Below are 13,230 nucleotides of genomic sequence, written 5' to 3'. Positions count from 1 at the left end.
TTTCCTTAATTGCTAAGGATGTGGAGCATATTTTCATATATTTGTTGGCCATTTGTATTTCTTCCCTTGAGAAGCGTCCATTCAGGTTTAACCATTTTTAAGATGGGTTACGTGGGGCTTTGCTGTTAAGTTTTTTGAGTTTCTTATATATTCCAGATATTAATCAGGCCAATAATTGCCAAATATTTCCTCTCCTTCTGTAGGTGGTCTGTTCACGCTGTCATTTGTTTCCTTAGTTGTGCAGAAGCTTCTCAGTGTGATATACCGGTTGTCCATTCTTGCTTTTGCTTCTTGTGTTTTAGGGATGATATTCAAAATATCATTACCTATCTTGACAGTTTGAAGGGTTTTGCCTATATTTTCTCCTACTAGTTTAAGAGTTTCAGGCCTTACGTTTAGGTCCTTCAGCCAAGTTGAAATGATTTCGGGGGGGTGGGGAATGCTGGTACTGGGGATTGAACTCAGGGGCACCCGACCACTGAGCCACATTCCCAGTCCTATTTGTATTTTATTTAGAGACAGGTCTCACTGAGTTGCTTAGTGCCTTGCTTTTGCTGAGGCTGGCTTTGAAGTTGCGATCCTCCTGCCTCAGCCTCCCAAGCCACTGAGCACCACTTCGCCTGGTTGAATTGATTTTTGTACAGCATGAGAGGTAGGGATTGAGTTTCAAATCTGTGTGTGTGTGTGCGTGTGTGTGTGTATCCAGTTTTTCCAGCACTATTTATTGAATAGACTATCCTTTTTACCATACGTGTTTTTGATGGCTTTTATCAAGAATCAGTTGGCTTGAGATGCATGAGTTTATCTGGGGTCTCTATTCTGAACTGTTGATCTATCTGTTCATTTTCATGTCATTATCATGCCTGCTTTTGTTACTATGCTCTGTAGTGTGTCTTGAAATTAGGAATTGTGACGTCCCCAGCTTTGTTCCTTTTGTTCAAGGTTACTTTTGCTATTTGGAGTCTTCTGCACTTCCATATGAATTTTGGGATATTTTTCTAGTCTAGGAAGAATGGCATTGGTATTTTGACAGCAATTGCATTGACTCTATAAATCTCGTTGGGTAGCATGGATATTTTAACAATACTAATTCTTCCAATCCGTGAACGTGGGAGGTTGTTTTATGTTTTTGTCTCATCTTCAATTTCTTACATCAAGGTTTTGTAACTTTCCTTGTAGAAGTCTTTCGCTTCCTCGGGTAAATGTATTCCTAGGTATTTTGTGGGGTTTTGTATCTATTGCAAATGGAGTTGCTTTCCTGATTTCTTTCTCAGCAAATTAATTACTAGTGTATACAAATGCTACTGTTTTTTGGGTGTTGATTTTGTATCCTGCAGCTTTATTCAATTAGTTTATCAGTTCTAATAGTCCTTTGGTGAATTCTTCAGATTTTCCTCTATACAGAATCATATTATCTACGAACATGAGTAAATTGTTTCCCTTCCTGTTTGTATGCTTTTTTCCCAAGCAGTATTCTTTTTTACTTTTTTTCACGTTTTTATTGGTGCATTTTAATTGTAACTACTGGTATTTTTTTTTCTTTCTTTCTCTTGGATAATTGTTCTGGCCCAAATCTCCAGTACACGTTGAATAGGAAAAGTAAGAATGGGTACCCTGTCTTAGAGGAAACACTTTCAGCTTTCCCCTTCTCAGCGTGATGTCAGCTGTGGGTCTGTCGTACACAGCCTTTATCATGCTGAGGTATGATCCTTCTATACCTAATTTGTTCAGGGTTTTTTTTTTTTTAACAAAAGGATGTTTGATTTTATCAAATGCCTTTTCTACATCTATGGAGATGATCGTATGATTTTATCCCCCATTTTGTTTTCATGATGCATTACATTTGTTGGTTTGCATATGTTGAACCATTCTTGGATCCCTAGGATAAGCTCAACGTGATCATGGCAAATTTTCTTTTTGATGTGTTGTCAGATTCTATTTGCTGGTAATTTGAGAATTTTTGCATCTATGTTCACTAGGAATATTCATCAATATTTTTTCTTGTTTTGTTGTTGTTGTGTCCTTGTGTGGGAGATCAGCCAGACAAAAACTAATAAAGAAACATTAGCATGAAATTACAATATAGGTTGAATGGACCTAACAGACATGTATGAACATTTCATCCAACAGCTAAAGAATATATAATCTTTTCATCAGCATATGGAAAATTCCCTAGACTAGACTATATATTAGGCCACAAAACAAGTCTTAACTTTCTTTTATTAAATTCAATCATATCCTGTATCTTTTCTGACAATGGAATAAAACTGGAAATAAACAACAAATGAAACTTAGAAATTTTATTAATACATGGAGAATGAACAATATACTTTTGAACAAATATAGAGTCATTGAACAAATCAAAAGGAAAATTTAAAAATTTCTCTAAACAAGTGAAAATGGAAACATAGCATACCAAAACTTCTGGGATATGGCAAGCTATTACTAAGAGGGAATTTTATATGAATAAACACCAACAGTTAAAAAAAGGGAAAGATTTCTGATAAATAACCTAACTGTTCATCTCAAGGATCAACCAGAGCAAAACAAATCAAATCCAAGATTAGTAGGAGGAAAGAAATAGCAAAGATGAAAGCAGAAATAAGCAAACCTGACTTTTAAAAAGTACAGAAGATCAATGAAACAAGTTCATCTTTTGAAAAAATAAACAATATGAACCAACTCTTAACTACACTAGTCAAGAGAAAAGAGGGAGAAGACCAAAATAAATAAAATAGAGATGAAAAAGGAGGTATTACAACCAAAACTGTAGAAATACAAAGGAGCATTAAATAGTAATAAATTAGAAAACCTAAAAGAAATGAATACACAGTTGAACACTTATAACCCACCAAAATGGAACCCCAAGGTAGAAGGTGGGGGGACCTGAATAGGTCAAACATAGCTAAAGAGATTGAATCAGTAACTTAAAAAGTATTTAAAAGTTTCCCAACAGTTCCAGGACTAGGTGGTCGCACTGATAAATTTTACCAGTTTTTAAAGATCTGACTTCAATTCTTCTCATACTATCTCAAAAGAATTGAAAGGTAGGGAATTCTTACAAACTGGTTCTGTAAGGTCAGAATTACCTGACATCAGTCCTTTTGTTGAAGTTTTCTAAGTCATATCATTTTTGGGTAAAGTTTATCCTCAAGAAGAAAAAAAAAAAAAAGTCCCCCCTAGAGGTTTCCTCAAGTACCAAGATACTGCACTCAAGCATCATAACTACAGTTTTTCTTGTGGTTTTGAATTTTGGAGGCAATTTTTGTGTGACTTTGCTCTTTGAAAAATGCATGGCTATGTATGTTTCAAGTTTTCTTAGAGCTCCTTGAAAATGCTGCTCCGTTGTTTGCTTTGTATACTGTGTTTGAAAAGTTTCACAATAGCCTAATTCTCTTGTCCCTATGAATTATGGGATACCTTTGCCTAGAGGCCTTGAGGATATTTAAAAACTTAATAGCTTTGCTAGGCTGTGTCCTGGAGTTGATCTTTTCTAGTCCATTTACCCCAGGACCCTAGGTTTGTGTTGGATATGTAAGCTCAGAGCTTTTACCTCCAGTATATTTTTCTTGAATTATTGTTGTAGACCTTTACTATACAATTGTCCAATCTATCTTCTCAATGATTCCAATTATATATATGTTGTATCTTTTTTTTCTGACTTTTAAACCACTTTTCAGTGGCCCCTGTTATTTTTTTTTTTATCTTATTTTCATTGGCTTGCTGTTTTTCTCTTTCTATTCAATGTTCTCATTAAATTGCTCCTTTGGGAACTTTGTAATTTAATCTTCATTTCTGATTTCAATGTTTTTTTTTTTTTTTATTTCTCTTCCAAAGTGAATCAACTGTTTTTTTCCTGTTTTCTTTTTTATATATTTCAGTTTTTAATTTATGTATTTCTAAAGAAAATTTTTTCAAGATATTTAACTCAATTTGAGTATTGTGTTGCTTCAACTTTCTTCTTTTTCATGATTATGTTCTTGGGGGGTGGTCTTTTTTCACCAATTGTGATACTTTGACTTTTATTTATTTTTTCATACGATAGCCTCATTAGCTTCTCCCATGTTCTTAATTTTGTAGATTTAAGTTAGCTTACCAGATTCCCAGTTCAAAAACACTCTGTTCTGACAGGGTTGTGACGTGCAGGTTTTTGTGTAGGTGGCTTTTTGTAGCAGGGCAGGGGTAGGTGTAGGTTCTGACTTCCTGTTGTTCTTGGTTCCCTTCAGCATCCAAAAATCCCCCCTATTACTTTCTTACCTTTCAGCATCCAGTCTTCTGAGGGTACTTCTCCTTCTCTTTGCCTTATTTCTACCCAACAGCAATACCTGTTGAAGACTTCTACTTTGCGTTAGGGTGCCTTCCAGTTCTTTCCCTGTACTCTTGCCTTTGATCCACCAGGAGACATTTTTAGCATGTTCACGTGTGGTGCAGACATTGTCTTTCTGGAGCGCATTCTAGATCAGTCCTATACCCTCTACTAGCTCTCCTTTTCTTTCTTCCAAGTGTCTTTTCCCAGTATGCTCTCCACAAAGGCTAATATTGAGAACTTTAGAGACATTTCATTCCTATTTGGCTCTGATCTTTCTACCAACAAGGACTATGAAATTTCGAGATTTCTCTGTGTGTTGTTTATGCTGAGGTTGTAGACTTCATGTTATTTGTTTGTTTATTTTTGTTGCTTTCCTGTGTTGTTTTTGAAGAGCAGGTGGGAAGGCACTTCTCTTTTCTGTCTCAAATTTCCGGCTGTTCAGAGTTCCGTGTCAAGTCAAAACAGAATTTCTCTATGGCACCAGTGACTGAGCTTCTTTTCCAAACTATAGTCGTGCTCCACAGTCTTTGTGTGCCTGCTTGCAGCCCAAGGAAGCAGGCAAATGGGAAAGGGGTGCTTTCCTCCAGATACCACAGAAAAGAAGACCACTTGCTTAAAGGTTACTTTGTATTTTAGCCTGGCTTACCATCTGTATAATCTTGGAAAATGTCATTTAATTTTGTCCTGTGAGAAATAAAAAGAATGAGCATGATGACATTCACCCCTCACCCTTGTTATAAAAATGGAAAAACAAAAATATGCCGACTAGGTACTTTTTGAAAAAAGGGCCTTCCTCTTTATTTCCTTAGTTCTTCTTTCAGGGAGAAGTGAGTGATAAGTGAGCGAATCTCACTAAAGCAACACTTTGGGGATCCATACAATGCAGAAAATTCTAGGGCAGGCAGGTTGGAGGAATGGTGGGGGAGGCCCCAATCAGAAGCCTGGACTGATGGATAGGCATGGGACAAGGCAGTGGCAGAGCTATGGGGCCAAACATCCCACGGGTAGCGGGGGCTTGGGGCAGGTCAGCGCAGCCAGGCTCCTTGGGCAAGCCTCCCCCATCCTTTGGTTAGACACCCACCACTCTCCTCCCATCAGTTAATTTCTTTTGTACCCTAAGTGTATTCTCTATACAACAGCCTCTACGTCTAAAGAATGTAAATCTTAAATTTGTATCCTGCCTGTTTAAACAACTATTTGATGGCTTCTTTTATTCTTAAAATATACACCAAAACACTGTAGTAGGCAAGGCTCCACCAGGCTCGTATCTGTATCCTCTCACATCATGGCCCGAGTAAGTTGTTAAATTATAGTCTTACCAGACTCCTTTATGTCTTCACCAGGCCATGCGTTTTCCTACTTCCAGGCCTCTGCACATCTGTTTCTGAGTTTGGGACAAGCTTCCCTGACACTCCACACGTCTGACTCCTACTTCTCTCCCGGGTGGCAGATGCAAGGGTCTCCGTTGAAGCAGTGGACTGCTTGCCCCTGCCATCTTCACATACACTCAGAGCACCCGGCTCTTCTCCATTCTTGTGTTTATTGCAACTTGTAATTAGATATTTATTTGGGAGGCTAGTTCTCTCACCTTTGTCTCCACGAGGACAGGGACCATTCTATTTTGCTCATTCTTGTAACCCTCAAGTACCCAACACGATGCCCAGCACATAATGAGAGTTCAATAAATATGTTAATTGACTGACCAGATCATCATGAAAAAGGAGCAGGTAGGCTATCAGTTTCCCAAGTCTTAACAGAAAATTAAGTCATAAGCCACAGTAACTGGGAACACAGTGGCACGACTCCACGTGGATTAGCTGGGGAAGCTCAGCCTTAGAGAAGACAAAGGCACAAACCGGGGAACCTGGGAAGACGACCTGAAAACCATGGCGTCGGGGGCAAATCCCTATCATATTAAGTGAGGAATCCAAGGGGGGACAATCAAATAAGAATTGCAAGGTACCCAGGGCTTCTTGACCAGGTCATCCATGCAACTTACCCTCACTCCTCCTGGATGACGCACAGCAGTTATGGAAACACTTGAAGACTTAGACACTCACCTGTGAGCTCTTCATTTGAACAGGCGTCCTGTGAATTCAGGAAATAGGTGAAGGAGGGATGGCTGGATGAGTCAGGCTTGGCCTCTCTAAAATCAGGGTAATCAGAAAGCCCGGATATAAGGCATTCTTGAAATTAAAGTAGGCATAGCTTTGTTTTGGGGGGTGAGAGGTTGCCAGGGATTGAACCCAGGGGCACTTAACCCCTGAGCCACCTCCCCACCCTTTCTATTTTTTTATTTTGAGACAGGATCTCACTAAGTTGCTTAGGCCTCATTAAATTGCTGAGGCTAGCTTTGAACTTGCAATCCTCCTACCTCAGCCTCCTGAGTTGCTGGGATTACAGGCATGCACCACTGTGCCCAGCTAAGTAGGTCTAGCTTAAAATTGTTTGCATGGGGAAATATGGTATAGAGTGGTATCAAGAAAACAGAGTACTGAAAAAGCAGTTATGTTTCAGCAGCTGGGACCAGATTCAACACTGAAGAACAACTTTACAATGACCTGCCTCTCTACCAAGAAGTCCTTTTCTACCCCTTACTCTATCATTTGATAGATGAGGAAACCGGTCCACAGAAAGGGATGGTGACTTGCTCAGTATTGCACAGCACAGGCAGAGCGTTGAGGAGAAGCAAGTCTCAATAAAAGCACAATAGTGAGAGACATTCTATTCTACCCCAAGTTGTTGAATACTGTGTGCAGATTTTCAAGTCTGGAGCAAGAAGTAAAACATGGGTGAGCATGAAATAGTGAGGAAATGAAACTGAATTGAACTGTCCAGCATGTATTGCAGTCCTAGAAATAAGAATAGAAACTACACCATTCTTTTCCCTTTCTCCAAAGCCTTATATAAGCAGAGCACAAAGAAAGTACTCATTTCCTGCTTGTTGATCTGATTGGGGTTTTGGACATATGCGCACTGGCCAGACCTCCTATCTGAAAGAATTCAGAATGCCCAGCTTACCTCCGATTTGCTTGCTGACTACTCAGTTACCCAGAAGGTCAGGAGAGTGACTCAGGGCTTTGTTATATTGTGCCTAATTCTAACCAACAGAGACAGATTGCTTCTGAAATTAAAATTGTCAGGAACACAGGAGAAAGTGGCCTTGTCAGACTCATATTTGAGTCCGGAAGACTTCAGCCTAACCAGACACATGCTCTAGATTATAGGCAAGAGGCTCTGAACAGTGCAGTGTAGGAAGGGTGGTGTCAGTACAGTGCCTGAAATCCTGGAAGGGAAGATGATTCTAAGGAGAGTTAGAAACTTCTCATGAACGACGTGATGGGCAGCAGAAGGCACGAGAGTAGCTCATTACGGCTACCCCGGCTTCCCTTCAATGTGGCTAGGTTTTAGAGAACACTCCCACAGAGGGCAGGTTAGTGTTCACCTTTGTGGGGAGAAATGACTAGAAGGGGCCTGAAGGACAAGTGTGTTTACCTAGGGGGAAATTTGTCAAACTATATATAAGATTAGTATACTTGTCTATGTGTGTGTGTGTGTGTGTGTGTGTGTGTATTTTATATATATACACATAACAGTGCAACAATAACTAAGATTTAGTGTATTTCCTTCAGGACTTATTTTTTAAGTGCTTAGATTTACATATTGGTCATAATAAAAAATAGTACTTCCCTCTATTCGTTTAGTGTTTTCCTAATGAATACCATTCCCTGTTATTGAATGGCACAGCTGACTTTGTAATATTCCATTGTGCCAGGCACAGTGGCACATGACTTTAATCCCAGCTACTTAGGAGGCTGAGGCAGGAGGATCACAATTTCAAAGCCGGTTTCAGCACCTTTGGGAGTTCCTTTCTTAAAATTAAAAAAAAAGAAAAAGAAAGAAAGAAAAACAAAAAATGGGACTTGGAACATATGTTGCTCAGTGCTAGGGTACGCTCAGGTTCAATCCTCAGTAACAAAACAAACAAAACACAATATTCCCTTGTATAGGTAGACCACAATTTCTTTTACCCCGCCTGTATGGTTAGACAAATACTTTGCTCCTGGTTTTATAAGAACACTGGAACCAACATTTTGGACTAGAAATCCTTTCCTTTCCTACATTCAAGGTTATTTACTGAGACTATGTTCTTAGATGTAGAGAGAATTGATAGAATCTCTTTAAAGTGAAGATACATACAATTAACTCTGTATTCAGCGGTGCAGAATTTGTGCATAGAGAGAGCTCACTTATGGTCAGTATCTGTGAGGTTCCTGGAACTTGTCTCTCTTGGATACCAAGGATGGCTTTATTGACAAATTACTCCAATGATTTTGGCCTCATCCAACATTTGCCCTCCACTTTATCGAATAATCCTGCACAGAACTGACAGGTTTCCTAATATCCTATGCAAAACCTCTTTCCTTTCCACCGACGTGAAATGGGAGAGCTTTCTGACCATCTCTCGGTCTCCATGCCTCTCCTGTTCTGTGCAGTTTCTCAGAGGTGGTCACCCTGGTGGTCTCCCCCGTTCAGTTCTCTGGGGCTCATTTAACCCTATCAGGCCCTTTAAACCAAGCTGATAAATGAAAGCCAATGGAGTTGAAGAACCTTTGTCCCAACATGAAAACTAGTAACTCACTTGCTTACTTTGATCATTGTCTGCAAGTTTTAACTCACTTATGACTTCAGCTTTTGGGATATCACCCTTAGGAAGTTCCACTTTATTTTTCTGTTTTCTTTCAGTCATTTCATTTCTATCTTCTGAGTATGTTCTTTTATTAAAAAAAAAAAAAAAAAAAAAAGTTTTTTTCTTTTATTAAGTATAACCGGGCTCAAATTTCATATGAACATCTCATACTTCATATGTTTGAAGCATGGCTTGTCATATTTTTTAACATTTCTGATTTTCCTTTTGTATAAAATGAAACAATTACTTGTTTAAAAAGGGTCATTTTCATCATGATAAAAAGGAAGAAAAGGAAATACTTGATCCAAAGAACAAGTCGTGCCAACCCAGTCTTCTTTGACAGCGTTCCCAAGTTGCTAGGTTAGGGAAATGCAATAGACAGAGTATCTGTATCTGAAATGAATTTGACCCTATTCTCAAGATATTATTGTGGAAAAATACAGGGCATAAGCAAATGAGCTATTGAGCATATCTGATTACCTAAGTAATTAGGTATTTGGTAATTAGTTAGTTCCAAGATTCTGATGTCAACAGGGATGCAAGATTCCAGTATGTGCCACAGAGCTCTACCTCTGGTATTTTTGAGGTTACTACTTACATTATTAATCTGGATAAAATTGAGGAAAAATATTTCCAAAAATTTGCAGGTGGTAGAGAATATGATGCTAAGCTGTGGGAATCAGATCAGACAAGATAGAACTCAATGGTGGTAAGTATGGTTCTGCACTTGGGTTAGGATTTGACTAAATTACTACAAGCCCAGTACAAGTAAGGAAAACAGTGATAGCCTAGGCAGTCCCATAGTGGCAAGACATATGTAGACTGCCACTTCCCTTTCTAGTCACTGCTTGTTGAGAGGGACAAAGTAGAAGATGTCCCAGCATGAGTAGCTAGAATGGTTGAAAAGATGAAACTCTTATGAGGATTTGCTGAGAAGAACATTAATGGACCCAAGAACCAGCTTGCAATATCCAGACATGTTTCCTGCACGAGGAAAGGCTGACTTTCTGTGCATTTGGAAGAAGTGGAATGGAGACCACTGGGCATAATTATGGGGAGCCATACTTGAGTTTAACAAAAGTGACCGTTTCTCGCATTCAGAGGTGTGCATAGATGGAATAGACTCTGATGTTCATGTTACCAGTTCTTCTCTACTTCTGGGTACATGGAAGATTCTATCTCCCCACCTCACTGAAATGCAGCACAGTCATGTGACAGGCTCTAGCCAATCGAACTTGAGTAGAAATGGGAGTGTCACTTCTGACCCAAAGCATTTGATGGTCAGAGCTTGGCTCTTCAGCACTCTTTCCCCTGGGATCACAGGGGAGGCACCGACCTGGGTTTCTGAGTGATTATAATGATTGGAGAACCCCCAACCCCAACCTTCAGACTCAACCACACACCTACATCAGACCTGCAATTTGAGTAGAAAAGAAATGTTGCTGCTTCCAGCCATGGAAGTTTGTGGGTTTGATTACTGCAGAATGACCTCTTCTAGCCTGGTTAACACAAGTGCCTCTAAGACATAGCGGTTCCTTCTGAATGATGGGCAGTAGAGAAAGCACTGGATTATTGAGAAATTATTGATTTGGTGCCTCACAAATCAAAAATGATTGATTTGGATAACATATTTTTTGCATCTTTTGCTTTTACTTTCATTGTTACATTGCATTCAGACAGTTATTGGGGTTATAATTTAGTCAACTGGAACTTTCTTTTTTTTTTAATATATACATATTTTAGTTGTTAATGAACCTTTACTTTATTCATTTATTTATATGCAGTGCAGAGAATTGAACTCAGTGCCTCACACATGCAAGGCAAGAGCTCTACCACTGAGCCACAACCCCAGCCCCTCAACTGGAACTTTTAATTGGCTCCTGGGCCTCTTGAGAAATGAATCTCATTAAAGCAAACTAAGCTGACTCTGCCAGAGCACACTTTTCTGTAACTCCATGGCATACCCAGCAACATCACAGATTTATAGATCTTGTTCACTTGGGGAACAGCCAACAAGAACTAGATAGTTCACCCCAAAGAGATTCTATAGCCACACAAATGCTCAGGCAATGTTATTCATGAAGGCTGAGACCTCTACCAGAGAGCTCAGGGCCAAAGTGACTTTCTGAACATGAACTCTGTAGCTTTATTCTTACATGTTTCATATAGATTGGGCTCTTACAAAGTATCCCTTCAAGCCTGTACACTCAGATGTATTGTTGCTTGTAACAAGGTTTCCCAAGGAGTCCCTAGTTCCAGCTGCTAACTCAAGCACCTGAGCGAGGCACACCAGTCACACAACATGCCCACTAAGTACAGCTTAAGATTTTGGGTGCTGGGCAGTATGTGAAATGTAGTTCTGTCTGGGGAAGCAAAAAGCACAACATATGTTCCAAGCCTGAAAAGAAATATAGAAATGGAACTAAAAGGTGATCCCAATGAGAAAAAAAATGGAAAGGACAAATTTTAAATTATAATTAAAAATACATATGCATGCATATGTATATGTACAAATATATATGTATATTTTTTCTTTATATAACAATCTTACATAACCAACAGCTAATTAACTGGCACCTCATTTTTGTTGTTCACAGGAGACAAAAATCAACTGTGTTCGTCTGGCTACAAAAGGTATGTTGGCGTGTCCTTGTCTGTTTTCAGCAATATAAGTGTCTCTCCCTCTAGCACAAAGGGAAAGTTTAGGCAGCATTGCCAAAAAATTAAAGAATGGAAGGAAGAAAAGTACTTTTCATTGGGCCATTTGTACTAGACCACACATCCTAAGAACATTTTAGTAGAATCATGCCTACTGCAAAAGAACTGAAAACATATTTACTGGATGGATGGATGGATGGATGGATGGATGGACAGATGGACAGGCAGACTGGTACATTATTCAGTGAAGTGATGAGTATGAATCATCTCAAATATTCCCCTGCTCTACATCTTCCTTGTATTGGGCTCTATGTTTCTGAGGGTGTTTTTCTTTAAGCATGTCTATCAGCCCCGTCTCTTGGGTTTTGTACCTTGTTCAATTGGTATATGGCTTTCAAATATGAAGTGATTAGTGTTGGTGCCTTTAATAATGAGAAAACAAACACCACATTGTTATGTGGTTGGCATTTTCAACACTTATCCCCCAAAAATGAAGACAGCGTTGTTCAGGCTCATCACTTCTGTTTTCCTAATTATAATTGAATTGCCTGGCTCCTTCAATTGGTACATGTTTCTGTTTATTACTCTTTTTAAAAAACAAAATCAATGAATGGTTTGCTATCATTTAACCTATTACAAGGTTGAATGGTTAGGAATCAGGTTTATCTTTTTGTTATAGAATTGATATTTTTAACAGCAGCTCCCCCCACCTCCATACTCATAGGCCCAAATTGCATTCTGTTCCTTGCATTTACTCACAGCATACAGAGCTTTGTAGATTGCTTCCAAGGAGATAAAAATTACAAATATAAATAGGCATATAATCATAGGTGTAAACAATAGACAAAGGCATTCTCCAGTGTGTCTGTGAACATGATACATGCATGCACACACACACAGGAAGACCTGGGAATGGAGAGGGACAGACATGGGGAGAAAGAGAGAGGGAAATACCATAGCAACTTGACACAGCATGCACTGAGACCCATCACACATGACCTGTTTAACATTGAAGACAGTCATCTCAGGTTGCAGGCACCAGAGGGAAGGGGCAGGAGGAAGGAGAAGACGGAAACGCTGGGGCTGACTCACAAGAAGTCATCCTGATTTCACACATGTCACAGAGGTGGGCATGTCCCTAACATCTCCCTCTCAGAAACACAAGTATCAGATGGAAAGACATAAAATACTCTTTTGTGAGGCAAGGAGTGTTGATGGTCTGCAGAAAAGGTGACACAAATCACGGGCTTCAGCCAACTTCTCCTCTGAAGGGAAACAGATGATGTAGAAGGAGGAATACCTTCAGTTGGGTAGCACGGGGGCTCTAGAGAGTGATGGAGGCAGCTGGGTGTCTGCACCAGGCCCCTTAAAGGCAGCCCGGGCAGGCAGGAAACGGAAGCCTCCTTCTGCACAATGATGCCCAATAGCTCCCCAGTAGCTTTTGACCTCTAGACAAGGGAGGGGTGTGACTGCTCTGCTCCCTGGGGGCTGTGTGGGGTTCTAAGGATATCCTCTGCGACATAGGCCTTCCTAAACGTATTTAGCCAGTCATGTTTTCTGACCTGGGAGTTAG

At 39.6% G+C, this 13,230-nt stretch overlaps 1 protein-coding gene across 10 annotated transcripts in view; it reads left to right on the top strand.

Moving 5' to 3' along the window:
• PTPRT (protein tyrosine phosphatase receptor type T) overlaps nucleotides 1-13,230 on the top strand; it is a 1,026,485-nt gene that overhangs the window by 828,089 nt on the left and 185,166 nt on the right. For all 10 annotated transcript variants that reach the window (XM_079126897.1, XM_079126896.1, XM_079126893.1 and 7 more), the window contains exon 13: nucleotides 11,597-11,633. In XM_079126897.1, coding sequence (XP_078983023.1) covers nucleotides 11,597-11,633 — 37 coding nt within the window. The remainder of the gene's footprint in view (nucleotides 1-11,596; nucleotides 11,634-13,230) is intronic.

This window comes from Sciurus vulgaris (assembly GCF_902686455.1).
Source record: "Sciurus vulgaris genome assembly, chromosome: 2".
Taxonomy (NCBI): domain Eukaryota; kingdom Metazoa; phylum Chordata; class Mammalia; order Rodentia; family Sciuridae; genus Sciurus; species Sciurus vulgaris.
This window is presented reverse-complemented; position numbering and strand designations above follow the sequence as displayed.